The 26,705-nt window shown below is 37.3% G+C and overlaps 1 protein-coding gene and 1 pseudogene across 2 annotated transcripts in view; both read right to left on the reverse strand.

Annotated features, from left to right (window-relative positions):
* The window catches only part of UIMC1 (ubiquitin interaction motif containing 1), a 129,587-nt gene that overhangs the window by 56,211 nt on the left and 46,671 nt on the right, over positions 1–26,705 (reverse strand). Inside the window, exons 3-6 of one of the 2 annotated variants that reach the window (XM_055325006.1) lie at positions 25,268–25,352; positions 2,738–2,862; positions 1,893–1,998; positions 847–1,583 (exon numbers count right to left, since the gene is read on the reverse strand). In XM_055325006.1, the coding sequence (XP_055180981.1) occupies positions 847–1,583; positions 1,893–1,998; positions 2,738–2,862; positions 25,268–25,352 (1,053 nt within the window). The remainder of the gene's footprint in view (positions 1–846; positions 1,584–1,892; positions 1,999–2,737; positions 2,863–25,267; positions 25,353–26,705) is intronic. The other variant, XM_055325005.1, reaches the window with a different exon arrangement.
* On the reverse strand, positions 5,619–5,743 carry LOC129510047 (U4 spliceosomal RNA; annotated as a pseudogene).

A 26,705-nucleotide genomic window follows, 5' to 3' on the forward strand; every position in this document is an offset into this window, starting at 1 on the left:
TACTATTTATAATATAAATAGTAATACTACTTATAATAGTAAAATATCAGAAACCTAAAAGTCCACCAATAGGGGCACTGGATAAAATAAACTCATCCGTACATGGTGTATTACATATCCAAAAAAGGAAGGAATTCTTTATGTATGTATGTTATGAAATGAACTCAGAAATATTTCAGTGAAAAAAAGCAACGTACAGAGTAATGTGTAGATTATGCTACCATTTGTGTAAAAAAAAAAAAAACGAAGAAAAGAGGATGTATACACATTTGCTTGTACCACATAAAATACTTCAGAAGGATACATTAGAAACCAATAATACAAGCTGACTTCAAGGAAGGACCTGGTTGGCTTAGGAAGGGGATAGGAGACAGATTTTTCATTGACATCTTTCTGAATTCTTGGTCATATGAATATTACTACCTGCCTACTCAAAAACTTTGTAGAAATAATAAAATTCTTAAAACGCAAAAAAATAAATTATGGTACATCCATGTGAGAGAATAATGTTTTCAAGTATACTGAATAAATAGGAAAAGATCTAAAAAGATCTAACAAACTATTAAGTGGGGAAAAGAAACAGCTTATACAGAAGAGTCTTCATTTTGTTGAAAAATTTAAAAGAAAAAATATTTTCAAATGCATAGAAATAATGATGATTGCCTCTTGGTGCTGAGATTTTAGATAATTTTTCTTCTTTACACTCTTCTGTACTTTCCTAATTTTCCATAGCGAGCACGTGTTACTTTAAAAATCAGAAAGACCACAAAAAGAACAAATAGCTATAATAATCCTTGTTTAAACTGTGAATAAATCATCCTTAATCACAGCATCACTGACCCTTACCTGACCATGACTGGTTGTTGGTTCTTCCTCCAACAAAAGTTTCTCTTTCAAGCTTTTAATTGGGCTTTCTTGGAAATCCTTGGTTTTTGAGTGCCAGACAGATGCCCTAGACTCCTGCCTCTCCTCTTTGTCTTCATCTCCCATATCTTCTGAGATGCCTTCATTTTTTTCACTAGCCTGATCTCCTTGGCCACATTCATTCTGGATCAGAGAAGGAGGTCTAGGTAACACTGGTTCCCCAAACCCTTTTTTTTTAAAGAGCTGCCTCTGAGCCATTTTTAGGCTCTTTTGATAAACCTCCAACTGGCAGAGAATGACCTTGGTATATTGGTTAGGGTCTACTCCAGCAGGGCAGAATGGAATACCCCAGAAGTAGTGTACAGTGCCCCCAACATCCTGGAGACCTCTGGTATCTCCTGGGGTAGGCAGACAGTGCCTAGACATGTCCCCCCTACCCTGGGCAGCTCTGTGAAAAGCACAACCCCTCCCAGTACTTTCCTGTGGCTTCTCACACTGTGTGTGCTTAGCCAAGTGGCCAGTACATCTGTCAAAACATTTAACGTTCTCATTCTCAAACACTGGCTGGCTTGACTGATCCCAGCTTCCTGAGCTGCCAAAGACCGGCTCCTCTTCAGTGTTTTCAGTGTGGTCCCAAGGCTCCTCTCTTTCCTCAGCCTCGTTTCCCTGACTGATATGTGAGCCTTTAAACAGTGATGGAGGTACCAGCTGCCATATGCCTGTAGGTATTTGAGAAAAAGTAGGGCTAAGGACAAACTGTTCTTTATTAAGAGGGCTTGGTAAGTTATCGCTTACCAAGAATTACATAATGTGGGTAAAAGGCTCTTCTTTGTGTTTAACCAAATGTTGACTTTTCCTTGGAGATATAAGCATGCTGGATATTAGTTAGATCTCAACTACTTTCAGATTTAACCTCTTTAATACCATCAAAGGGATGTGGGGCATTTCTGTATATCTACTCTCATCATGAGATCCCTGTGATATAGTTATACTTGATGAGTGGAAGGAGTCAGAACAGGGAGACATGCCTTCAGTGGTCCCAGAGTCTGTTGTTTTCTCTTGGTGGGACTGTGAAGATGGTCCAGTGGCCAGAGGTCGAGATCTGGTAGCAGAAGCATCAGAAGGTCGGCAACTCTGAAACAAGTGATCCCACACCAGACCAGGTTTATTATTAAGATAGCTATACATGAAGGGTCACAGGAAGGACAAAACAGGGAGGCCACTGTCCCCTACGAGATTCTCCTTTCCAAAACGGAGATGCTCAATTCAATGACTTCCACAATGTGTACCAAATGCCTACTATGTGCAAAATGCTATACTAGATCACTATACTAAATCCTTTTCTAATAGAGAGACATGAATGGCATAAAGGATGGCTCAGGCCCTGACACTGGAAAATATCCTTTACATTTAAAATAATTTCAACTACACATATTTTCAAATCACAATTTAACATTATCTGAAAAAATTTTAAACTGCTCATTCTTTTTTCCAAAACCCACCTCTAGTTGCTAATTGCCTTTGCTCCCCACCAGAACAGGGGAGATAAGCACCTTATCTTGCTCCCTTTTGGTTGCTCGGGACGTGATAACTCTTTTCAGAAGTTGCCAATTACTATAGCTCTCTTAAACCATGTACTGAAAATCTGTGAGGTGGAAGAAAACTCTTTCATATGAAATTAACAAAACACTTCAAATTGGGTTCACCAGCAATTTGACAAGCACTTTAAAAATTATTATGGGAAATATCTGTTAGTTGAAAACCCTACGAATTACTACAGCTAGTTCCTAATGCAACTGTAATATTGCAGAAGTAAAAATATATATATATTGCTAATCAATCCTCACAAACTTTTTCAACATAGCATATTTACATTCAGGCTTTCTGCAATGGCCTTCCTCAAGAGTTCCTCTTCTTCCTCCTCCTGGCTGTTCATCTCCCTAGCTTCCTGCTCACTCATTTTGAGAGCCAGAGCAAACTGTTCCTCTTCTGTCATTTCTGTAAGAGGATAAGAAAAAGAGAGGAGAGGAACACCACAACCATTGAATAAGCGTAGAAGAAACAAATTATTAAACTTTTCAAGTGAAAACACTACAGACCATTTAGTACAATTTTATAATCTTATAAATGAGGAAAGACCCAAAAGGTAAGGTGTTGGCCAAGATAAGTAACCGTTCTTTCTGTAAGTATCCTGGGTTAACTAGATTATAAACTCCCATAAAGGCATAGTTTTTGCCTGTTTTGTTCACTGCTGTGTATCCAGTGTATAAAAGAGTGCCTGGCACCTGACAGATACTCAATAAATACTTGATGATAAATGAATAAAGGAATTGCCTCCCATTCCAGGGCTTTTTGCTACATATCACATCCCTTTGTACTCAACACTTAACCAGAAGAATTTTACTCTTCAGAATCCTTTGATTTGCCCAGCAGAAAAGAACATCCCTAGTGTCCCGAATGTGATTTCCAAACACTATTTCTCATTAAAAGCAACTGGGGGGCAGCCCCGGTGGCCCAGTGGTTTAGCACCGCCTTCGGCCCAGGGTGTGATCCTAGAGACCTGGGATCAAGTCCCACGTCGGGCTCCCTGCATGGAGCCTGCTTCTCCTTCTGTGTCTCTGCCTCTCTCTCTGTGTCTGTCATAAATGAATAAAAATATCTTAAAAAAAAAAAAAAAAAGCAACTGGGGTACCTTGGAGAAAGGTACCATGGCTGATACAAAAGTACAACAGCTGATTCCAAGTCTGAAGCATGAAATAAATGTAGAAGATGAGCCAGAATATCTGTTGTGAGTAAAGTATCTATCAGACACTACTAGTCGTATCAAAAGAACTTAGTAGCCAACCCTAAAAAGTTCTAACCAACCAAAAATTGAGCAAACTGGAATATCAATAATAATAATAAATGCAATGTATTAAGACATCAAATATGCTTAAATCTATGAATTGAAAAGGGCACTTAAAATAAACCACCGTTGTGGGGTGCCTGGTGGGCTCAGTTGGTGGAACATGCAACTCTTAATCTTGGGGTTGTGACTTCAAGCCCCACATTGTGTGTAGAGATTACTTAAAAATAAAATCTTCAAAACAAAAAAAAAAAAAAAAACACAACTAACTGGTCACTGTTTAAGAATGCTAGTGGATCACCTATTTTGTTTTTTGTTTTTACAAGTTTTTTTTAATTTAAATTTTAGGTAATTAACATACAGTGCAATATTAGTTTCTGGAGAATTCAGCAATTGATCATTTACATACAACACCCAGTGCTTATCATAACAAGTACCCTCCATAATATCCATCACCCATCCAGCTCAACCCCTACCCACTTTCCTCCATCAACCTTCAGTTTGTTCTCTATTGTTGAGTCTCTTAGGGCTTTTTTCCCTTCTCTCCTTTTTTTCTTTTCCCCATTTCCACATGTTCATTTGTTTCCTTTCTTAAATTCCACATATGAGTGAAATCATATGGTATTTGGTGGATGAACAGGTAAATAAAAAAGAATCAAGCTTGTATCCCACTCTTCCAATACAAGCTTACATTACAGAGTAACCAAATAGGTGAAGAGAAGTTTCTCTTTAAAGAATTATTCCAGGACAGCCCGGGTGGCTCAGTGGTTTAGTGCTGCCTTCGGCCCAGGACCTGATCCTGGAGACCCAGGATTGAGTCCCGCATCAGGCTCCCTGCATGGAGCCTGCTTCTCCCTCTGCCTGCGTCTCTGCCTCTCTCTCTCTCTCTCTCTCTCTCTCTCTCTCTCTCTCTCTCTCTGTGTTTCTCATGAATAAATAAATAAAATCTTAAAAAAAAAAGTTCAAAACTTATTATTTATTTTTTTTTATGATAGTCACAGAGAGAGAGAGAGAGGCAGAGACATAGGCAGAGGGAGAAGCAGGCTCCATGCACCGGGAGCCCGACGTGGGATTCGATCCTGGGTCTCCAGGATCGTGCCCTGGGCCAAAGACAGGCGCTAAACTGCTGCGCCACCCAGGGTTCCCTTTTCTTTTTTAAATTTTTTAAAATTTATTAAAAAATAAAGAATTATTCCAACTAATAAATGTAAAACAAATGACAGAATTAGAATATCACCATTTTGTGTAACACTTATAGAGAGATTTTGATATCTAACAAACTACACTTGTGATCCAGCATTCCCAATTCTATCAATTCATTCTAGTGTTATACTTCCAATTAAAAAAAAGTAAATATGCATTACATCTTTCATTGCAACACTGTTTAAATTTGCAAAACACTGGAATCTACTTAATAACTAACATAGGACACTTCCTGAATAAACTCTGATATGCATACATATAATTAAAAAAAAAAAAGAAACTATCTATGGACCAGGAATAGAACAACTTCAAAGAAATAATGTTAAGTAGAAAAAAGCATACAAGAGTTATATACAGTATGCTTTTTTGTGTATTAAAGAAGAAGTAAGAAAGTATTTTATATGCCTGTTTATGTTTGTAGAGCGACATAAGGATAAATTAGAATCTAATCCAAAGTGGTTACATACAGATGGGTTGGGAACAAGGTAGAAGGGCTAAGGGAAAGAGTGACATTTTTTTAACTATATCTTTTTGTATCTCTTTGACTTACACAACTGAGTAAACATTAAATTTTTTAAAAGATTTTATTTATTTATTTATGAGAGACACACGCGGGGGGGGGGGGTGCGGGCAGAGACATAGACAGGGAGAAGCAGGCTCCCCATGGGGAGCCCGATATGGGACTTGATCCCAGGACACAGGATCACGACCTAAGCCAAAGGCAGACACTCAACCACTGAGCCACCCAGGTACCCTAAACATTTTTTTAATTAGCAATAATCACGCCTCGGATAAACCTCATTGGCTGCAATAATGCCACTGCACAAAGCTTAAATATTTTTTTAAAGTAAAATAAAATCGTTAAGAATGGAGGATCCTAAAAAACTGAATCCCAAATATAAAAAAAGGACTCTACTATATATGAAATGACCTTAATGAGAATGAAAACATCAAAATTGTGGGATGTAACTGACACAGTTATTTTAAAAAAATGTACAGGTTTTCATGATCATATTAGAAAAGAAAAATGTTTAGGGGCCATCTGGGTAGCTCAGTCAGTTGAGCAGCCAACTCTTGATTTCAGCTCAGGTCATGATCTCAGGGCCTGGGACTGAGCTTTACATTGAGCTTGAGCTTAGCATGCAGTCTGCTTAAGATGCTCTCCCTCTCCCTCTCTTCTTCCCCTGTTCTAACAAATAAATCTTAAAAAAAAAAAAAAAGTTTAAAATGATGCAAGCTTCACACTTAAAGAAGCTAGAAAATGAAGAGTGGAATTAACCCAAAGCAAAGAGAAATAAATATGAAGAACGGAAATCAACAAAAAGAAGATGCCATATAAAAGAAAAAAATTAAAGAACAGAAATCAACAAAAAGATACCATATAAAAGAAAAAAATTAAAGAAGCAAAAAAATTGGTTCTATGAAAAAATTAAAATTTATAAAAATCTAACTAGATTAAGGAAAAAAGAGAAAACACAAATTAACAATATCATGAATAACACAAGGGATATATACTACAGATTCTACAGTCACGAAAAGAATAATAAGGGAATACTGTGGACAATTACATATCAACAAATCTGATAACTTGGATCATGCATTCTCAAAAGGGATGACCTCATCTCCAAATGGACAAAAATTGGTTCTTGGAGGTCAGAAAATCATAACCCTCTTTATGTATAAAAGAAAGATACACAAGGGTGCCTGGGTGGCTTAGTTAGTTGTGTTTGAGTCTGGATTTCAGTTCAGGTCTCAATCTCAGAGTTATGAGCTCAAGCCCCCCGCACAGGGCTCCACACTGAGCATGGAGTCTACTTAAAAAAAAAAAAAACAACAACAACAAAACAAAACACACACAGATACACAATCAGTACATAAATGGGATCTACAGCATTATCTGTGGTATTAAAATTTCATGGGCACAGGTGGTTAGGAAAAAATGTCTAAAAAGGATCCTTTGAGGAACAACAAAAAGATTGAAACATTGATTTTGTCGAAACAAAATTACTGAAACTACACTAATTATGAAAAATGACACAAGAAGAAACACAAAGTCTGAATAGTCTTATCTCTATTAAGGAAATTGAATTTGTTATTATAAAACTTTTCCTTAAAGAAAATCCCAAAACTATCTGACATTCATCACTGGTGAATTCTATCAAACAATAAAGAAAAAATTAATACCAAACTAATTCAGAAAATAAGACGTCAATTCTACCCAAATTGATTTATAGAATCAACACAATCCCAATCAAAATCTCAACAAGCTTGTTTAATGAAATATAACAGAAAAATCAGAAATAGATCCATAATGGATTTTCTTTTTTTAAAAAATTTTTTAATTTATTTTTTCATGAAAGATATAGAGCGGGGGGGCAGAGACACAGACAGAAGGAGAAGCATACTCCATGCAGGGAGCCTGACATGGGACTCAATCCCGGGACTCCAGGATCACATCCTGGACCAAAGACAGGCGCCAAACCGCTGAGCCACCCGGGGATCCGCCCATAATGATTTTCAACAAGGACAAGCTTTTCAACAAATAGTGCTACAACTAGATATCCATGAAAAAAATTATCTTCAACCCTTATCTCATACTACATATAGAAACTAACTCAAAATGAATCACACATCTAAATATAAAAGCTAAAACTGGGCAGCCAAGTGGCTCAGTGGTTTAGCACCACCTTCAGCCCAAGGTGTGATCCTGGAGACCCGGGATCAAGTCCCACGTTGGGCTCCCTGCATGGAGCCTACTTCTCCCTCTGCCTATGTCTTTGCCTCTCTCTGTGTCTCTCATGAATAAATAAATAAAATCTTTAAAAAAAAAAAGCTAAAACTATAAAAATTCTAGAAGAAAACACAAGTGAAAATCTTTATAATCTTCAGGTAGTCCAAGATTTCTTGGACAAGACCTAGAAAGAAAAAAAAACATAAAACAAACAAAAAAAATGGACCTCATCAAAATTTAAATCTTAAGAAAATAAAAAGGTAAGCCACAAAATGGGGGCACATATTTACATATTTACAATATACATACATACATATATATAATCTGACAAAAGACTAATATCCAAAATTGATAAAGAATTCCTACAAGTTAATAAGAAAACAAGCAATCTAATTTTTAAAATAATGTGCAAGAGATCAAAACAGATCCTTCACAGAAGAAAATATCGGAATGACCAATAAGCACATGAAAAGACCATTAGTCATGAGGAAAATGCAAATTAAAATGAGATAGTAGGGGGACGCCTGGGTGACTCAGTGACTGAGCATCTGCCTTTGGCTCAGGGCAGGATTCCAGGGTCCTGGGATTGAGTCGTACATCAGGCTCCCTGTGAGGAGCCTGCTTCTTCCTCTGCCTGTGTCTCTGCCTCTCTGTGTGTGTCTCTCATGAAAAACTAAACAAAATCTTAAAAAAAAAAAAAAAATGAGATAGGACAGGCACCTGGGTGTTTCAGTCAGTTAAGCAGTTAAGCATCTGACTTCATCTCCAGTTGTGATCTCAGGGTTCTAGGATCAAGCCCAGCGTCAAGACTCCATGCTCGGTAAGTGGTCTGCTTCTCTCTCTCCCTCTGCCCCTCCCCTTGCTCATGTTCTGTCACACTCTCTCTCAAATTAATAATTTTTTTCAAACAATAAAATGAGATAGTACTACACAGCTAAAGTGAAATAGACATTCCTATCGAAGTCACTAAATCATAAAAAAAATTGATTACATCTTTTATGTTCAATTTAAGAGAACCAAGAACCATATAATGCAAAAGACATAAATCTGAGTTCTTTTTAATTCTCTGCTTCTCAAAGCACCCTAGTCCCTAAAAGTTCTGGAGAGATGAAGCTTTGCTACATTAACTGACATTCTCCAGACTCTTCCCTCTTGCTCCACCATTAGAACAAAAAATTAATGTAGTAACACAATGTGCTTCTGTTTTTCTGACACACAAGTAGGAAGCTCTAGAAGCAGTTTTCCTAGGTTTAAATCTTGATTTTTGCTTCTTTAGTTGTCTAGACTTCAGCAGGTTAATTATCTTGTATAGCTGGATAATGGTGGTCTTTGATAATCTCCCTCTCCCTTTTTACTTTGCTTCTTTTAATCTGCTATGAACATACATGTAGATTAACTATACTCTTCACTTTAGGGATTCTCATGTAAATACCATGATTCTATAATACTTGTTTTGGGTCACACACATATAAACTTGAGGTAAAAATATTTACAGCTGTTAAGAGGATTAATTTAATACATGTAAGAGAGAATAGTGCTTGGCACATACAAATATCCAACATTATTAATTACTATTAATTAATAATTTTTTAAAGATTTTTTTTAATTTTTATTTATTTATGATAGTCACAGAGAGAGAGAGAGAGAGAGAGAGAGAGAGAGAGGCAGAGACACAGGCAGAGGGAGAAGCAGGCTTCATGCACCGGGAGCCCGACGCGGGATTCGATCCCGGGTCTCCAGGATCACGCCCTGGGCCAAAGGCAGGCGCCAAACCGCTGCGCCACCCAGGGATCCCTATTAATTAATAATTAAATTACATATTGTCATTATGTATTATTTAAAGAAATCCAAAACGTCAATTCAGATTCTTTTTATGTATATATTACTCATAGCATATAATCATATAACTTGACAAATCCACCATTACTTAATTTAAACCATAATCAGAATTAGTTACTGTCATTCACTATTATTGTCTCTTATTTTCATCTATCAACCATGATCGGAGACTAAAGTCCAAAACACATCACTGTTGATTAAGATTCATTTTACTTGATCTCTCTACTATATAAGAACCCAACCATTAGTAGAAAAGGAAAAAGAGCTTTTCCCCGGATCATGCACCTTAAAGGAAAATATCAGCAAGTGTCAACCTTAGAATCTTCAACTGAATTGACCTGCTCAGCTTATTAAATGATTCTGCTGAGCTAAACACACAGTAGCACACAATTTGTGAGACTGATTATGCTGATCATAATTTATGACGATTAACGTCTCCCAGCATTCAGGTTAGCCTCCCACTGAGATGTATAAACAGGCTGTTAACAAATTAGATCACAAAATTAGATCGTACCCACCAAGAGAATCCGTATAATCTGGGGGTATTTGAAATGGCCGAAAGGGAACATTTCATAAAACAAAAAAACAAACAAGATAAATTATTTTCCCACCCAAATCTTTTCCTAAGAACTTGCTTTTCCAAATCAGATAGAGCTCTGCAACTGCAGTAAAGCTAATATATCTGTATGTTGCCAGTTACAGTATAAATTTGTAAAACATATTTGAAAGGCACCATGTCATAACCCTTATATATGTGCATTCTCAAAGTGATACCACTTTTGGGAATTAACCCTAGGCAGTCACTGAAGAGCAATGCTATACACAAAAAGATGTCCACTATACTATCATCTAAAGGAACACTGACTTAAATGCCTTTAATAAAAAAAAAAAAAGGCAATGGTTAAGTAAATTATAGCATGTTAACTCAAGAAACTCAGATGTTGTTATCAAAATGTTAATCACAAAAACATAAAAATGATAAACTGAATAATGCCCAAATGAAAACATAATGGGGACGATACAACCAATTTCTGGTTCTACAACTTGGAAGTTGCCACTCTGTCCTAACGAGAAGTAAAAAGCTGAAGAGACTAAAAAAATCAACAACTCTTTTTCAATCCACAAAAAAAGGAGGATACAGGGCAAACTACTGCACCAAGACAAAGAGATCAACAGGAGAATACAGGGAGTAATGGTGTATCAGAGCAGAGATTCAAAAGCAGAAGCTGCCACTGTCAGGGTAAAAAAAACAATAAACTGACAAATTAGTGGAGGCTCAGTGCATATAAGTCTGAGCATTAAAAACTCCACAGAAGGGGATCCCTGGGTGGCGCAGCGGTTTGGCACCTGCCTTTGGCCTGGGGCGCGATCCAGGAGACCCGGGATTGAATCCCACGTCGGGCTCCCGGTGCATGGAGCCTGCTTCTCCCTCTGCCTATGTCTCTGCATCTCTCTCTCTCTCTCTCTATCATAAATAAATAAAAATAAATAAATAAAAAACTCCACAGAAACTCAGTAACAGCAAACCCCCACATTTTTGTTAAGTTTTCTCTTCAAGAGCACAACTAGGTTCTCACAATAAATATAGAAGAAATTTCCACTTGACTACCACAGAGAGAGGGAAAAGGGACTATTTTGAAATATGCCAAAACACTTGGTTCTTTTTAAGAAGGTATGCCCTAGGTCAAAATAGGTCATCAAAGCCTACACTGACAGGGTATTATCAGTACTGAACTGATCTGAAAAAGGGGAAATACCAACTTCCAAACTTCTCTAGCCAGCCTGTCCCACATAGAGGAAGAGCAGGGGGCATTAAAGGCGGGGGGCACTGAGAAACACTTGTGAAGTTCACAGTCCATAGACACAGACACTGAATGACTGACACCTAACAACAGAACTGCAAAATACATTCCCTACCCTCATACCTTACCAACATATTAATTACCAAAAACCTATTTATAACAGTTTCTTTCTATGTACATCATGTCCAGCTCTCAAGCAAAAATTAACAAGGCATTCTAAAAGGAAAAAAATAAAAAACCCACAAAAGAGGGGTTTTGTCTTTGCCTTTGAAGAGACAAAGTAAGTATCAGAACCAGACATGGCAGAGATATTGGAATTATCAGACTAGAAATTTAAAACAACTACAATTAGAGGTGCCTGGGTGGCTTAGTCAGTTAAGTGTCCAACTCTTGATTTCAGCTCAGGTCATGGTCTCAGGGTTGTGAGCTCAAGCCCTATGTAGAGGCTTTGTGCTAGGAGTGGAGTTTGCTCGAGATTCTCTCTCCCTCTTTTCCTCTGTCTTTCCCGCCCACCCTCTCTAAAAAGAAAAAACTAATTTAAATTTTTAACATAATTTATTTTAAATACATAAATAAAACAACTATGATTAATATGCTAAGGGCTCTCATGAATAAAGTAGAGAACATGCATGGACAGATGGACAATACAAATAGAGATGGGAATCCAAAAGAACCAAGAAATGCTAGAGATCAAAAACACTAAAAATTGAAGAATGCCTTTGTTGGGCTTATTAGTAAACTAGACACAACTGAGTATATATCAAAGAAACTTCCAAAACTAAAAAGAAAACAGAGACTGAAAAGAATAAAACAGAATATCCAAGAACTATGCGACAATTACAAAAGGAGTAACAAACACATAATACAACTACCTATCATAAAGAAAAAAGAAAGGAGAAAAAGAAACATGCAAAACAGTAAAGGACTCAAAATCTTCCCAAATTAATGTCAGGTACCAAAACACAGGTCCAGAAAGCTCAACAAAAAAACGAAAACCCACCTTACACTTAAGACATACCATTTTCAAACTACAGAAAATCTAAGATAAAGGAAAAATCCTAAAAGAAGTGATGGGGGTGGGGATACCTTAACTATACAGAAATAAAGATAAGAATTACATCTGGGGATCCCTGGGTGGCGCAGCGGTTTGGCGCCTGCCTTTGGCCCAGGGCGCGATCCTGGAGACCCGGGATCGAATCCCACGTCGGGCTCCCGGTGCATGGAGCCTGCTTTTCCCTCTGCCTGTGTCTCTGCCTCTCTCTGTGTGTGACTATCATAAATAAAATTTAAAAAAAAATTACATCTGACTTCTCAAAAACGATGCAAGCAAAAAGAGAGTGAAATACTTAGTATTGAAAGAAAAAAAATCTACCAATACAGAATTCTTTACCCTGTGAATTATTCTTCAAAATTGAAGGAGAAATAGACTTTCTTAAACAAAAACTGAGGCAATTTGTTGCCAATAGACCTGCTTTGCAAGAAATGTTGAAAGAAGTTCCTTAGACACAGGTCAGAAACTCAGATATACATATATAAAGGAAGAATATTAAAGAAGGAATACTTAAGGGATGTGTTGAGTCTCCCATTGGGCTTCCCTTCAGGAAGCCTCCTTCTCCCTCTGCCTGTGTCTCTGCCTCTCTCTCTGGGTCTCTCATGAACACATACATACATACATACATAAATGGAATATTTTTAAAAATAAAAAAGAAGGAATACACGAAGGTAGAATAAAAACTTATTTTTCTTATTTTTTGAAGATTTTATTTATTCATTCATGAGAGACACACAGAGAGAGGCAGAGACACAGGCAGAGGGAGAAGCAGGATCCCTGCAGGGAACCCTATGCGGGACTCGACTGGGATCACGACCTGAGCTGAAGGCAGATGGTCAACCACTGAGCCACCCAGGCATCCCTATTTTTCTTATTCTTAATCTAACAGAAAACTGTTCAAAAAACTAATACTAACAATGTATCTGTGTATGTTTGTGTATCTTATTTTTATACAGGTGTCTGCATTTGTGAAATGACAACAATGATATAAGAAATGAGAGGAATTAGCATTATTTTCTTATTATAAAGTACACATAATACTTATGAATTACAGTGCTATTTGAGAATGGATTTGGGTTAGTTGTAAATGTATATTGCAAACTCTAGGGCAATCGCTAAAAATTGTAAAAAAAAAAGAGAATTCTAACTGAAATAAATATTAAAAAAAGAGAGAATGTAATCATATAAGATACTCAGTTAAAACCATAAAAGGCAGGGGAGGGGCACCTGGGTGGCTCAGCAATTGGGCATCTGCCTTTGGCTTGGGGCATGATCCCAGGGTCTGAGATCAAGTCTCACATCAGGCTCCTTACGGGGAGCCTGCTTCTCCCTCTGCCTGTGTCTCTGCCTCTGTGTGTCATGAATAAATAAAATCTTTAAAAATAAACAAATATAAAGGCAACTACAGATTTAAAAAGATGGTACAGTATAGGGAATATAGTCAATAATAATGTTGTATAGTAACAGATGGTGACCACTTTATTGTGGTAAGCACTGAGTAATGTAAAGAATTGTTGAACAATTAGGAGGAGAGGCGATTCCCACCTCTCCTCTTCCCTCCTCTCCTCTGCCCCATCCTTGGGTGTAAGCGACAGGAAGAAATAATAATAATTTAAGATTCACAAAAAAAAAAAATTGTTGAACAAAAAAGAATTGCTGGATCAATATGCTGTACACTTAAAACTAACAGAACATTATATGTTAATTATACTTCAATAAACAAAACAATAAAATGAAGGATAAAAATCATCATCTTAAAAGAAAATGCACCTGACAAAATTGAACATCATTCATGATAAAAACTCACAACAAAGTAGATTTAGAGGGCAAATACCTCAACATAATAAAGACCATGAGGCACCTGGGTGGCTCAGTTAGTTAAGCATCCAACTCCTGATTTTGGCTCAGGTCATGAATATCAGGGCCTGGAATCCAGCCCCACATCAGGTTCTGCATTCAGCAAGGAGTATGCCTGAGATTCTCTCACCCTCCCCCCACTTGCATGCTCTCTTTAAATAAATCTTTTAAAAAGCATAATGAAGACCATATATGGAAAACAAAAGTAAATGGGGGTGCCTGGATGCCTCAGTTGGTCAAGTATCTGCCTTCAGCTCAGGTCATGAACCCAGTGTCCTAGGATCAAGCCCCACTTCTGGCTTCCCACTCAGTGAGGAGCCTGTTTTCTCCCTCCCTCTCAGCCTGCCCCTCTCCCTGCCCTCTCTCATCCTCTCTCTCAAATAAATAAAATCTTTTTTTTAAAAAAAGTAAATGGACAAATATATCACAATAACACTAATCAAAAGAAAGATGGAGAGGGGCACCTGGGTGACTCAGACAGTTAAGCATCCTACTCTTAATTTTGGCTCAGGTCATGATCTCGAGGTCATGGGACAGAGCCCTTAGATGGTTCTAAGCAGGGAGTCCACTTGAGATTCTCTATCTTCATCTGATCCTTCTGCAATCATGAAGAGAACACACACACACACTCTCTCTCAAAAACAAATATATCTTTAAAAAATAGAAAAAAAAAAAGGGACACCTGGGTGGCTCAGTGGTTGAACATCTGCCTTTGGCTGGGGGTGTGATTCTGGTTCCAGGGATCAAGTTCCACATTGGGCTCCCTGCAGGGAGCCTGCTTCTCCCTCTGCCTATGTCTCCGCGTCTCTGTGTCTTTCATGAATAAATAAAAACTTTTTTAAAATAATAATAAATAAATAATAAAAAAAGAAAGAGTAGGAGTAACTACATTAATTTCAGAAAGAGCCAACTTCAGAGCAAGGAAAGTTAACAGGTATAAAGAAGGGCATTACATGATAATAAAGAAGTCAATTTTCTTTCTTTTTTTTAAGATTTATCCATTCATGAGAGACACACACACACACACAGAGAGAGAGAGAGAGAGAGAGGCAGAGGGAGAAGCAGGCTCCATGCAGGGAGCCCGATGTGGGACTCGATCCCAAGTTTCCAGGCCCTGGGCCAAAGGTGGCACTAAACCACTGAGCCATCTGGGCTGCCCAAGAGGTCAATTTTCCAAGAAGACATAGCAATCCTTAACATGTAAATGCCGTTATGTAAAGCAAAAACTTATAGAGCTACAAGGAGAAATACATGAATCCACTATCATATTTTAAAACTTCAACATCTCTATCAGAAATGGACTGATCCAGCAGGCAGAAAAGCAGTAAGAGTATAACTGGACTTAACAACATCAATCAAATGGATGTAACTGACATCCATAGGTTATTCCAACCAATACCAAGCTCACATAAAACATTGTGGTCTGTCACCAAATGTGGTCTGTTAAGACACATAAAACACACCTTAACAAATTTAAATAAAAATTAGGCAATGTCTACTCTCATACTACAATTAAATTAATCTAGAAATGAGTAACAAAAAGGTAACGAGAAAATCCAAAAACTCATGGCGATTAAAAAACACACTTCTAGATAACACATGGATCCAAGAAATTGCAAGTGGAAAAAATAAAACACAGCTTATCAAAATTTGTGGGATTCAGCAAAAGCAGTGCTGAAAGGGAACTTTCTAGTCCTGAATAGATGTATTAAGTAGAAGACCTTCACCAAAAAGATATACAGATAGCAAATAAGCTTATGAAAAGATATTACACATCGTATATCATCAGGGAAATGCAACTTAAAACAACAATGAGATATTATATACATCTAATAGTGGTTGTAAGAGATTAGCAAGGGGATGGATGAATAGGGAGGGCACAAAAAATTTTTAGGACAGTGAAAATGTATGATACATGATACCATAATGATGGATACATGTCATTATATATTTGTTAAAACCCACAGAATGGATAACACCAAATGTGAACCTCAATATAAACTATGGACTTAGGGTGATTATGTCACTGAATGTTCATCGACTATAACAAATGTTCCACTCTGCCAGAGGCAGCTCTACACGTATGAGGTAAGGGGGTAAACGGAAAATCAGTTTCTTCACTCAATTTTGCTCTGAACTGAAAACTAAAAAACTAAAGTCTTTTTTTTTTTATTTTTTATTTTTTATTTTTTTTATTTACGATAGTCATACAGAGAGAGAGAGAGAGGCAGAGACACAGGCAGAGGGAGAAGCAGGCTCCATGCACCGGGAGCCTGACGTGGGATTCGATCCCGGGTCTCCAGGATCGCGCCCTGGGCCAAAGGCAGGCGCCAAACTGCTGCGCCACCCAGGGATCCCTAAAAAACTAAAGTCTTAATAAAACAAAATTGGGAATTTTCAAAAGTTAATAAAAGACTACAAATCACAGATACAGAAAGATTATTAAAAATACATGTATTTGGGATGCATGGGTGGCTCAGCAGTTAAGCATCTGCCTTCTGCTCATGGCGTGATCCCAGTCCAGGAACTAAGTTCTGCATAGGGTTCCCTGCGAAGAGCCTACTTCTCCCTCCACCTATGTCTCTGCCTCTCTCTCTCTCATGAATAAATAAAATCTTTAAAAAAAATACGTACATATATATATATGTGTGTGTGTGTATATGTAGGATAAAAATCATGATCATCTTAAAAGAAAATGCACCTGACAAAATTCAACATCATTCATGATAAAAACTCACAACAAAGTAGATTTAGAGAGGAAATACCTCAACCTATTAAAGACCATGAGGAGCCTGGGTGGCTCAGTCAGTTAAGCATCCAACCCTTGATTAATTCTTGATACATATATATGTGTGTGAGTATATATATATATATATATTCCATTTACCCCACCCAAAAAAAATCCACACCTAAACATTATATTCAAACTGGTAATTAAAAAATATATATATATTGAAGACAGTCACCAATAAAGATAGGTTACAAACAGAAGAATAAAGTTAGAATTATCATCATCTTCTCATTAAAAATTCTGCAGCCAGAAGACAATGGAGCGACAGACTGAAAATGCTGAAAGAAAAAACTGTCAAACCAGAACTCTATAATAAGGGAAATATTTTTAAAAAATGAAGAAGATTCAGGACACCTGGGTGGCTCAGTAGTTGAGAATCTGCCTTCAGCTTAGGGCAAAATCCCAGGGTCCTGGGATCGAGTCCCACATCAGGCTCCTTGCAAGGAGCCTCCTTCTCCTTCTGCCTATGTCTCTGCCTCTCTGTGTCTCTCATGATTAAATAAATTAAATCTTTAAAAGAAAAAAAAAAAGAAGTCCAACTCTCCCTCTTTGCAGATGACATGATACAGTATAAAGAAAACCCAAAAGACTCCACCCTAAGACTGCTAGAACTCATACAGCAATTCACCAATGTGGCCGGATACAAAATCAATTCACAGAAATCAGTGGCATTTCTATACACAACATGAGACTGAAGAAAGAGAAATTAAAGAATCAATCCCATCTACCACTGCACCCAAAAGCATAATGTACCTAGGAATAAACCTAACCAAAGAGGTAACGGATCTATACCTAAAAAACTACAGAACACTTCTGAAAGAAATTGAGGAAGACACAAAGAGATGGAAAAACATTCCATGCTCATGGATTGAAGGAATATATATTGTGAAAATGTCTATGCTATCCAGGGCAATTTACACATTCAATGCAATCCCTATCAAAATACCATGGACTTTCTTCATAGAGTTGGAACAAATAATCTTAAGATTTGTGTGGAATCAGAAAAGACCCCAAATAGCCAGGGGAATACTGAAAGAGAAAATCAATGCGGGGGGGCATCACAATGCCGGATTTCAAGCTGTATTACAAAGCTGTGATCCTCAAGACAGTATGGTACTAGCACAAAAAGACACATAGATCAATGGAACAGAATAGAGAATCCAGAAGTAGAACCTCAACATTATGGTCAACCAATATTCAACAAAGCAGGAAAGACTATCCACTGGAAAAAGGACAGTCTCTTCAATAAATGGTGCTGGGAAAACTGGACAGCCACATGTAGAAGAATGAAACTAGACCATTCTCTTACACAATACACAAAGATACATTCAAAATGGATGAAAGATCTAAATGTGAGACAAGAATCCATCAAAATCCTAGAGAAGAACACAGGCAACACCCTTTTTGAACTTGGCCACAGCAACTTCTTGCAAGATACGTCTATGAAGGCAAGGGAAACAAAAGCAAAAATGAACTGTGGGGACTTAATCAGAATAAAAAGCTTCTGCATAGCAAAGAAATAGTCAACAAAACTAAAAGACAACCTACAGAATGGGAGAAGATATTTGCAAATGACATATCAGATAAAGGGCTAATATCCAAGATCTATAAAGAACTTATTAAACTCAAGAGCAAAGAAACAAACAATCCAATCATGAAATGGGCAAAAGACATGAACAGAGATTTCACCAAAGAAGACGTACACATGGCCAACACGCACATGAGAAAATGCTCCACATCCCTTGGCATCAGGGAAATACAAATCAAAACCACAATGAGATACCACCTCACACCAGAGAGAATGGTGAAAATTAACAAGACAGGAAACAACAAATGTTGAAGAATGTGGATTGAAAGGGGAACCCTCTTGCACTGTTGGTGGGAAAGTGAACTGGTACAGCCACTCTAGAAAACAGTGTGAAGATTCCTCAAAGAGTTAAAAATGGAGCTACCCTACAACCCACAATCCAGCAACTGCACTACTGGGTATCTACCCCAAAGATACAGATGTAGTGAAAGGCCGGGACACCTGCACCCCAATGTTCATAGCAGCAATGTCCACAATAACCGAACTGAGGAAGAACCGACAATGCCCTTCGACAGATGAATGGGTAAAGAAGATGTGGTATATATATATACAATGGAATATTACTCAGCCATCAGAAAGGACAAATACCCACCATTTCCTTTGATGTGGATGGAACTTGAGGGTATTATGCTCAGTGAAATAAGTCAATCAGAAAAGACAATCATCATATGGTTTCACTCCTACAGGGAATATAAGAAATAGTGAAAGGTATTATAAAGGAAGGAGGGGAACTGAGTGGAAAAAATTGGAGAGGGAGACAAACTATGAGAGACTCCTAACTCTGGGAAACAAAGGGTTGAAGAAGGAGAGGTGGGCAGGGGGTTGGGGTAACTGGGTGATGGGCACTAAGGAGGGCACTTGATGGGGTGAGCACTGGGTTTTATAGTGTATGTTGGCAAATCTAGCTTAAATAAAAACAAATGGAAAAAAAAAGAGAGAGAAAGATCTTGAATCAAACCTAAACTTCCACCTTAAGACACAGGAAGAAAAGAGCAACCTAAACCTAAAGAAAGCAGAGGGAGGGAGGGAGGGAGGGAGGGAGGAGGGAGGGAGGGAAGGGAGAGGAGGGAAGGAGGAGGAGGGAGGGAGAAGAAATCAATAGAAAAACAGGAAATTTTATTTTAAAAACTAGGTTGCTAATTGACAAACTATGACTTAGATTAAGCAGGGGGAGGAAAAAGATTCAGACAACTAAAAGTAGGAATGTCCGTGGAGACATTACAAAAATAAAAAGTACTATAATGGAATCTATGAAAAACTATATGCCACTTGATTCACTTAGATGAAACACACAAATTCCTAAAATGACACAAACTACCAAAACTGACTCAAGAAAAGAAAATCTGAATAGAATACGACAGGTAAGAGATTGAATCAGTAATCAAAACCTAACCACAAAGAAAGGCCTAGACCCAGATGGCTTCACTGGTGAATTCTGTCAAACAGTTAAAGAAAAATTAATACCAACTCTTCCAAAAATTAATGGAGGAAACAATGTGCAACTCATTCCCTGAGGCCAATTTCAGCCTAATACCAAATCCAGACAAAGACATAACCAGGAAACTACCGATCAGTATCTCTTATGAATGTAGATGCAAAAATCTTCAATATAACACTATCAAAACAAATCCTGCAACATATATAAAGTATTCTACACTATGACAAAGTAGAATTTATCCCAGGAATGCAAGGCTAGTTTAACATAAGAAAATCAATTAATATACCACAAAGTATAAATGAAAGTAAACAAAGTAAAACATGAAACCCAAATGATATCAATAGACACAGAAAAAAAATACCAAAATTCAACACTTCTTTCATGATAAAAAAATTTTAAATGGCTAACATAGTAGGTTTTTTGTGAATTTTATAATAAAATAATTTAATGAGCAAAGGATATGAATCAACTTTTCCAAAAAAACATACAAAAAAAACCATACAAATGGCCAATATACATGCAAAAAGATGGCCAACATCATTAGTCATTAGAGAAATGTAAATCAAAACCACAATGAAATATAATTTCATACCCACTAGAATGTCTATACTGTAAAAAAAAAAGAAAAAGAAAAAAGTGTTGGCAAGGATGTGAAGGAACTGGAACCTTTATACAATGGTGGTGGAAATGTAAAATGGGGAGCCACTTTAGAAAACTGTGGAAGCTTCTCAAATAATTAAATACTGAGTTTCCATATGACCCAGGAATTCTACTCCTAGGCATAAACCCAAGAGAAATGAAAACATATGTCCACACAAAAACTTGCACAGAAATGTTCACAGCAATTCTGGTCTTATTAGCCAGAGTAGAAACAATCTAAATGTCCATCAAGTGATAAATGACTGAAAAAATTTGGCACAGCAATATAATGGAATATTACTTAGTAATAAAGGAATGAAGTACTATGATGCCAAAACATGGATGAATGTGAAAACATTAAGCTAAGTCAAAGAAGCTAGTCACAAAAGATATATGTTATATGATTTTATTTACAGGGAATGTCCAGAATAGGCAAATCTAGAGAGACAGAAAGTAAATTAGTGGTTGCTGTGGCAACAGTTGCACAACACTTAATACTAAAACCCATTATATATTTTAAATAATAAAGGTATGTATGATCAATGAATTGTACTATATATGAGTTATATCTCAATAAAATTGTTGCCATAAAAATGGGAGCAATAAAGACTTTCTCAAACAAAAACAGAGGATTAATTAGCAACCAATCTATATTACAAAAGTGATAAAGGAAGCTTTCCTTTTTTTTTTTTTTAAAGATTTTATTTATTTACTCATGAGAGACACAGAGAGAGGGGCACAGACACAGGCAGAGGGAGAAGCAGGCTCCATGCAGGGAGCCCGATGTGGGACTCGATCCCAGGTCTCCAGGATCACACCCTGGGGGCGCTACACCACTGAGCCACCCGGGATGCCCTAAAGGAAGCTTTCCAACAGAAAGCGTATGAGCCTTGAAACCAGGATCTACACAAAGAAATGAACAGTCCTTGAGATCACACAAATAAGGCATGGAATTCTTTATTTATTTATTTTTTTGGAATTCTTTATTTTTTATTTCCATTGCTCTAACGGATATTTAACTGTCTAAAGGAAAATAGTATCAAACTATTATATGCAAATGCAAAACTAAAATGTATGGCAAAAATAACACAAAGTAGGGTAGACAAAATAGGGAATATACCTTTACACAGTCTACACGACACATGAAACAATATAACATTATTTGAAGGTGATTAATTAAATGTGTGTCCTATAGACTCTAGGGCAACTAGTAGTGTTTTAAAAGAGATGTAAATAAGTCAATAGCAAAAACAAAATGGAATCAAAATAATACTCAAAAATAATACAAATACAAAATAATACAAATACAAAAAAAGGACAGAAAAGGAAGAAAAAAGACAAAGAACAGTTGGAAACACTTTCAAAATGGTAAATTTTAATTCAGTATCATTAATAATTACATTAAATGTAATTATAAAAAACAAAAGTTGTCAGAATACATAAAAAAGATAAAAAGGATTGTCAGACCAGGTAAAAAAAGCATGACACAACTAAATAAAAAAGTAAAACCCAATCTGATTATAAAGATCCAGAATAACCAGACAACTATAAATAGTCCATCGATGATGACATAAACTTAACTATCAATTGACAAAATTACATCTCAAAAAAATTGTATCAACAATTTTCTTTCTTTTTTTTTTTTAAGATTTTATTTATTTATTCATGAGACACACACACAGACAGAGAGAGAGGCAGAGACACAGGCAGAGGGAGAAGCAGGCTCCATGCAGGGAGCCCGACATGGGCCTCGATCCCAGGTCTCCAGGATCAGGCCCTGAGTTGAAGGCGCTAAACCGCTGAGCCACCCTGGCTGCCCTGTATCAACAATTTTCTCTTTTTTCTTTCTTTCTTTCTTTTTTTTTTTTTTTTTTTTTAACAATTTTCAATACTGAAAGTAACTTGCATACATTTGACAGATCTAACCTGACAGGTACCTCTAGACATAATGCAATGATTTCACAACAAAGAACTGTTTGTGGTTAATTTTTTAAGGCAAGAATTCTACCTTAAATTACTGAAATTCAAATTAATAGTGAAATAAAGCCTTGTTATCTTCAACCAACTTTTGTAATAATTTCAGCGAGTGGGCAGCCCGGGTGGCTCAGTGGTTAAAGCGTCACCTTCAGCCCAAGGCCTGATCCTGGAGTCCCGGGATCAAGTCCCACATCAGGCTCCCTGCATGGAACCTGCTTTTCCCTCTGACTGTGTCTCTGCCTCTCTGTCTGTGTGTGTCTCTCTCCCCCGCCCCGTGTCTCTCATGAATAAATAAATAACATCTTAAAAAAAAATTTCAGCTAGTTATCATATTTTTTAAAAGTTCACTGAAATGCTTGAACACTTCACATTAAAATGCCAAAAAAATTAACTTCACAATTGAGTACAAAATCAAAAAAGTAAACCTACAACAAAATTTTTGTGCTATTGTTGACTTATACTAATAAATAAATATTTGATCTTTGTTCCCTCACACAGAACTCCTAAACCCCTTCCAATTTCCTAAGTGAAAAGAACAATAAAGGCAACTTTTCTTATTTTTAACAATCCCTTTTCAACCATACCTGAGTCACATTAATGCACTTACTTTTGGAAAACCCCTAAGGATGCGGGAACCAACCAACTGTGGGTTTAGATGGTTGGAACTTCCATCCCTATCTCCCCTACCTCGAGCGAATGGAGGGAGGGGCTGGCTGGAGGTTGAATCAATCACTAATGGCCAATGATTTAATCACACACACCTGCATAAGGAAGCTTCTGTAAGTATCTGTGAACTACAAGGTTTGGAAAGTTTCTAGGTTGATGGAAATACTGGAAAGGTGACACAGCTAGAGAAGGCATATAAGCTCTGCAGCCCTTCCCCCTGTATACATCTCTTTGACCTGCTTCTTCCTAAGTTATATCCTTTACAATAAACCAGTCATCTAGTAAGTAAATTTCCCTGAATTCTGTGGCCATTCTAACAAATTAATCAAACCCAAGGAGAGGGTCATTAAACCTCTTTATAGCTAGTCAGTCAGATGCACAAAGCAATGACCTAGACTTGCTAGGTAAAGGTAGTCCTGTGGGATCTGATACTATCTCTAGGTAGACAATATCAGAATTGCTTAAATTGAGATATCAGTGTCTGACTGAAAACTGGAAAACTGCTTGGTGTGGGAAAAAACACCCAACGCATGTGATGACCAGAGTTAAGTATTAAGAACAGAGAAGATACACAGAGGAGTTTTTTCCCTTATAAATGTAATAAACATTAAAAGGAGGGCAGTCTGGGTGGCTCAGCAGTTTAGTGCCACCTTCGGCCTAGGGTATGATCCTGGAGACCCTGGATTGAGTCCCATGTCAGGTTCCCTGCATGGAGCCTGCTTCTCCCTCTGCCTGTGTCTCTGCCTCTCTCTCTATGTCTCTCATGAAAAAATAAAATCTTTAAAAAAAAAAAAAAAAGGAAAATCACAGGCCCAAATAGTGTTACTTAGATGAGGACATGTCACCAAACCAGGGCTTACTACCTACCCTAACTAGAGTTTCAACTTCCCCTAGAAATATAAGTCTTACCTATGAACCAGAAATTTTCTGATTAAGCACCAATGAGATAATCATATAACTCTCCATTTCCCAAAGGAAGATGAGGTAATCCACCTAATATGACCCCTATCCTTCCCAGCAAGGGAAGATGACCTTGCCTAAAACAATCCTTTCTCTTTTTTTGCTAATAGTTTTCTTGCCCAACCTGCCTTTCTATAAAAACCTTCCATTTTGGACAATTCCTCAGGAGCACCTTTCTATTTACTAGATGGAATAGGGCACCCCCGGTGGCGCAGCCTGCAGCCTGGGGCGTGATCCTGGAGACCCGGGATCAAGTCCCACGTTGGGCTCCCTGCACGTAGCCTGCTTCTCCCTCTGCCTCTCTCTCTGTCTCTGTGTTGCTCATGAATAAATAAATAAATAATTTTTAAAAATGGTTTTACTAGGGATCCCTGGGTGGCACAGCGGTTTGGCACCTGCCTTTGGCCCAGGGCACGATCCTGGAGACCTGGGATCGAATCCCACGTCTGGCTCCCGGTGCATGGAGCCTGCTTCTCCCTCTGCCTATGTCTCTGCCTCTCTCTCTCTCTCTGTGTGTGACTATCATAAATAAATAAAAATTTTAAAAAAAATGGTTTTACTAGATGGAATATTGCCCGATTCATGAATCATTTCATAAAGCCATTAGATTCAAATTTACTCAGCTAAATATTGTTTTTTAACATGATGAAAATTGTACCATTATAGTAGGTACCATTATTTGAGCCACTAAGTGTTGTATTTGTATTTCATCGATAAGAAAACAGAGGTAAGCTGAAAGCACTAACTTGCCTAAAGTCTATATAAGGGCTGAAGCAAGGATTCAAAATCCAAGTGTCCCTAACTATGAAGTTCACATTTTTTATTTCAACTCTCTGCCCTAATAAGTCAACTGTATAAGCTGTAGGTAATGGTGAATTCTAAAACTTTAATGAAATCCAAAACAAATAGGAACCACATACATCCTTACTCAGAGATCTCTCTTCCTAATGAAAAAACTATTGTCAATTCTATGCTGCAATTTTCAAAGCACTCTCAACACAAAAATAAAAACATACGTGCAATTTTTCTTTTAGCCAAACACTTTGTTCTATTCGACTGTTTTGTCTTCATTTTCTGCAATCCATTCTCCTCCTTTGGTTCCTGTCGCAAAACAAGAAATACCATTAGGGCAGCTACTATTAAAAGTAATCTTTCTACCTCTTCCATAACTAATAGAGATCACTGAGCCTCTGCAGAATCAGTGAGTACTGTAAATTTCACAGAAAACATCAGAAAAACATCTTTACGGTACAAAAAAGAAAACATGTAGATCTGAAACAAATAAAAATCATAAAAATTCAAATGTATAATATATTGACATTATCATCTGTCACATGGAAATTCATGTAAAAATTGGCCATCTGCACAATACCAGTAAGCAAGCACTCAAGTTCAGAGAAATCTTGATTCAAGAATTTAAAAATTAGGAACCACAGGGACACCTGGATGGCACAGTCAGTTAAGCAACAGACTCTTGATTTCAGCACAGGTCATGATCTCAGGGTCGTGAGGTCGAGCCCAGCATCGGGCTCCATGCTCTACTTAAGACTGTCTCTCCCTCTACCCCTGCCCCTGCCCACCATGCGCTCTCTCTCTCTCTCTCTAATAAACAAATCTTTTTAAAAAAATTAGTAGGTATGTTTAAAGTCAGTGTGTTCATTTATTTTTGTTTAAGATTTTATTTATTTATTCATGAGAGACACAGAGAGAGGCAGAGACACAGGACATTGGATTCAATCCCAGGACCCTGGGATCATGACCTGAGTCAAAAGGCAGATGCTCAATCACTGAGCCACCCAGGTGCCCCTCATTTATTTTAAATCAGTACTTAAAAAGCAACAGAACTAGGGAAAACTATGTAATATAATTATCAGAAAAAAGGACTATATATAAAGATCTCTTACAAATCAATGAAAAGACCAGTATTTAACCTCCTTCCATAAGCAAAGGGCATGATGAGATAGCCCATAGAGAAAAATACAGAAGGGGCTCCGAAGTACATGTCAAGAGACTCAACTTCTCTTTGAACATGTAAATCAAAATAATTATATACTTTTTAAAACCTTTATTAATAGTAAAAATAAAATGCTTTACAAAACACTTTATGTAGGGAAAAAGATACTCTAATAACACTGACAGGATAAAACGGATGCAATATGTCTAGTGGGCAAATTTCAATAACCTCAGAAATCATTCATGTACACAATCTTTGTCCAGCAATACACTTCTAGGAATTTATTCTACAGATACACTCACACACAAGCACAAAGATGTGTGTACAATAATGCTCTGACGTAGAACATTTTGTCATTGTAAAACCTGAATCATTGCCGCTGAAAATATGACCTACAGATGAGTGGAAATCAGCATGCTGCTTGTTACTGCCATAACAAAAAAAAAAAAAAAAACATAGAGCAGTGCCTCAGTGGCTCAGTCAGTTAAGTGTCTGCCTTC

Source organism: Nyctereutes procyonoides, unplaced genomic scaffold (genome assembly GCF_905146905.1).
Source record: "Nyctereutes procyonoides isolate TBG_1078 unplaced genomic scaffold, NYPRO_anot_genome, whole genome shotgun sequence".
In the NCBI taxonomy this organism is placed as follows: Eukaryota; Metazoa; Chordata; class Mammalia; order Carnivora; family Canidae; genus Nyctereutes; species Nyctereutes procyonoides.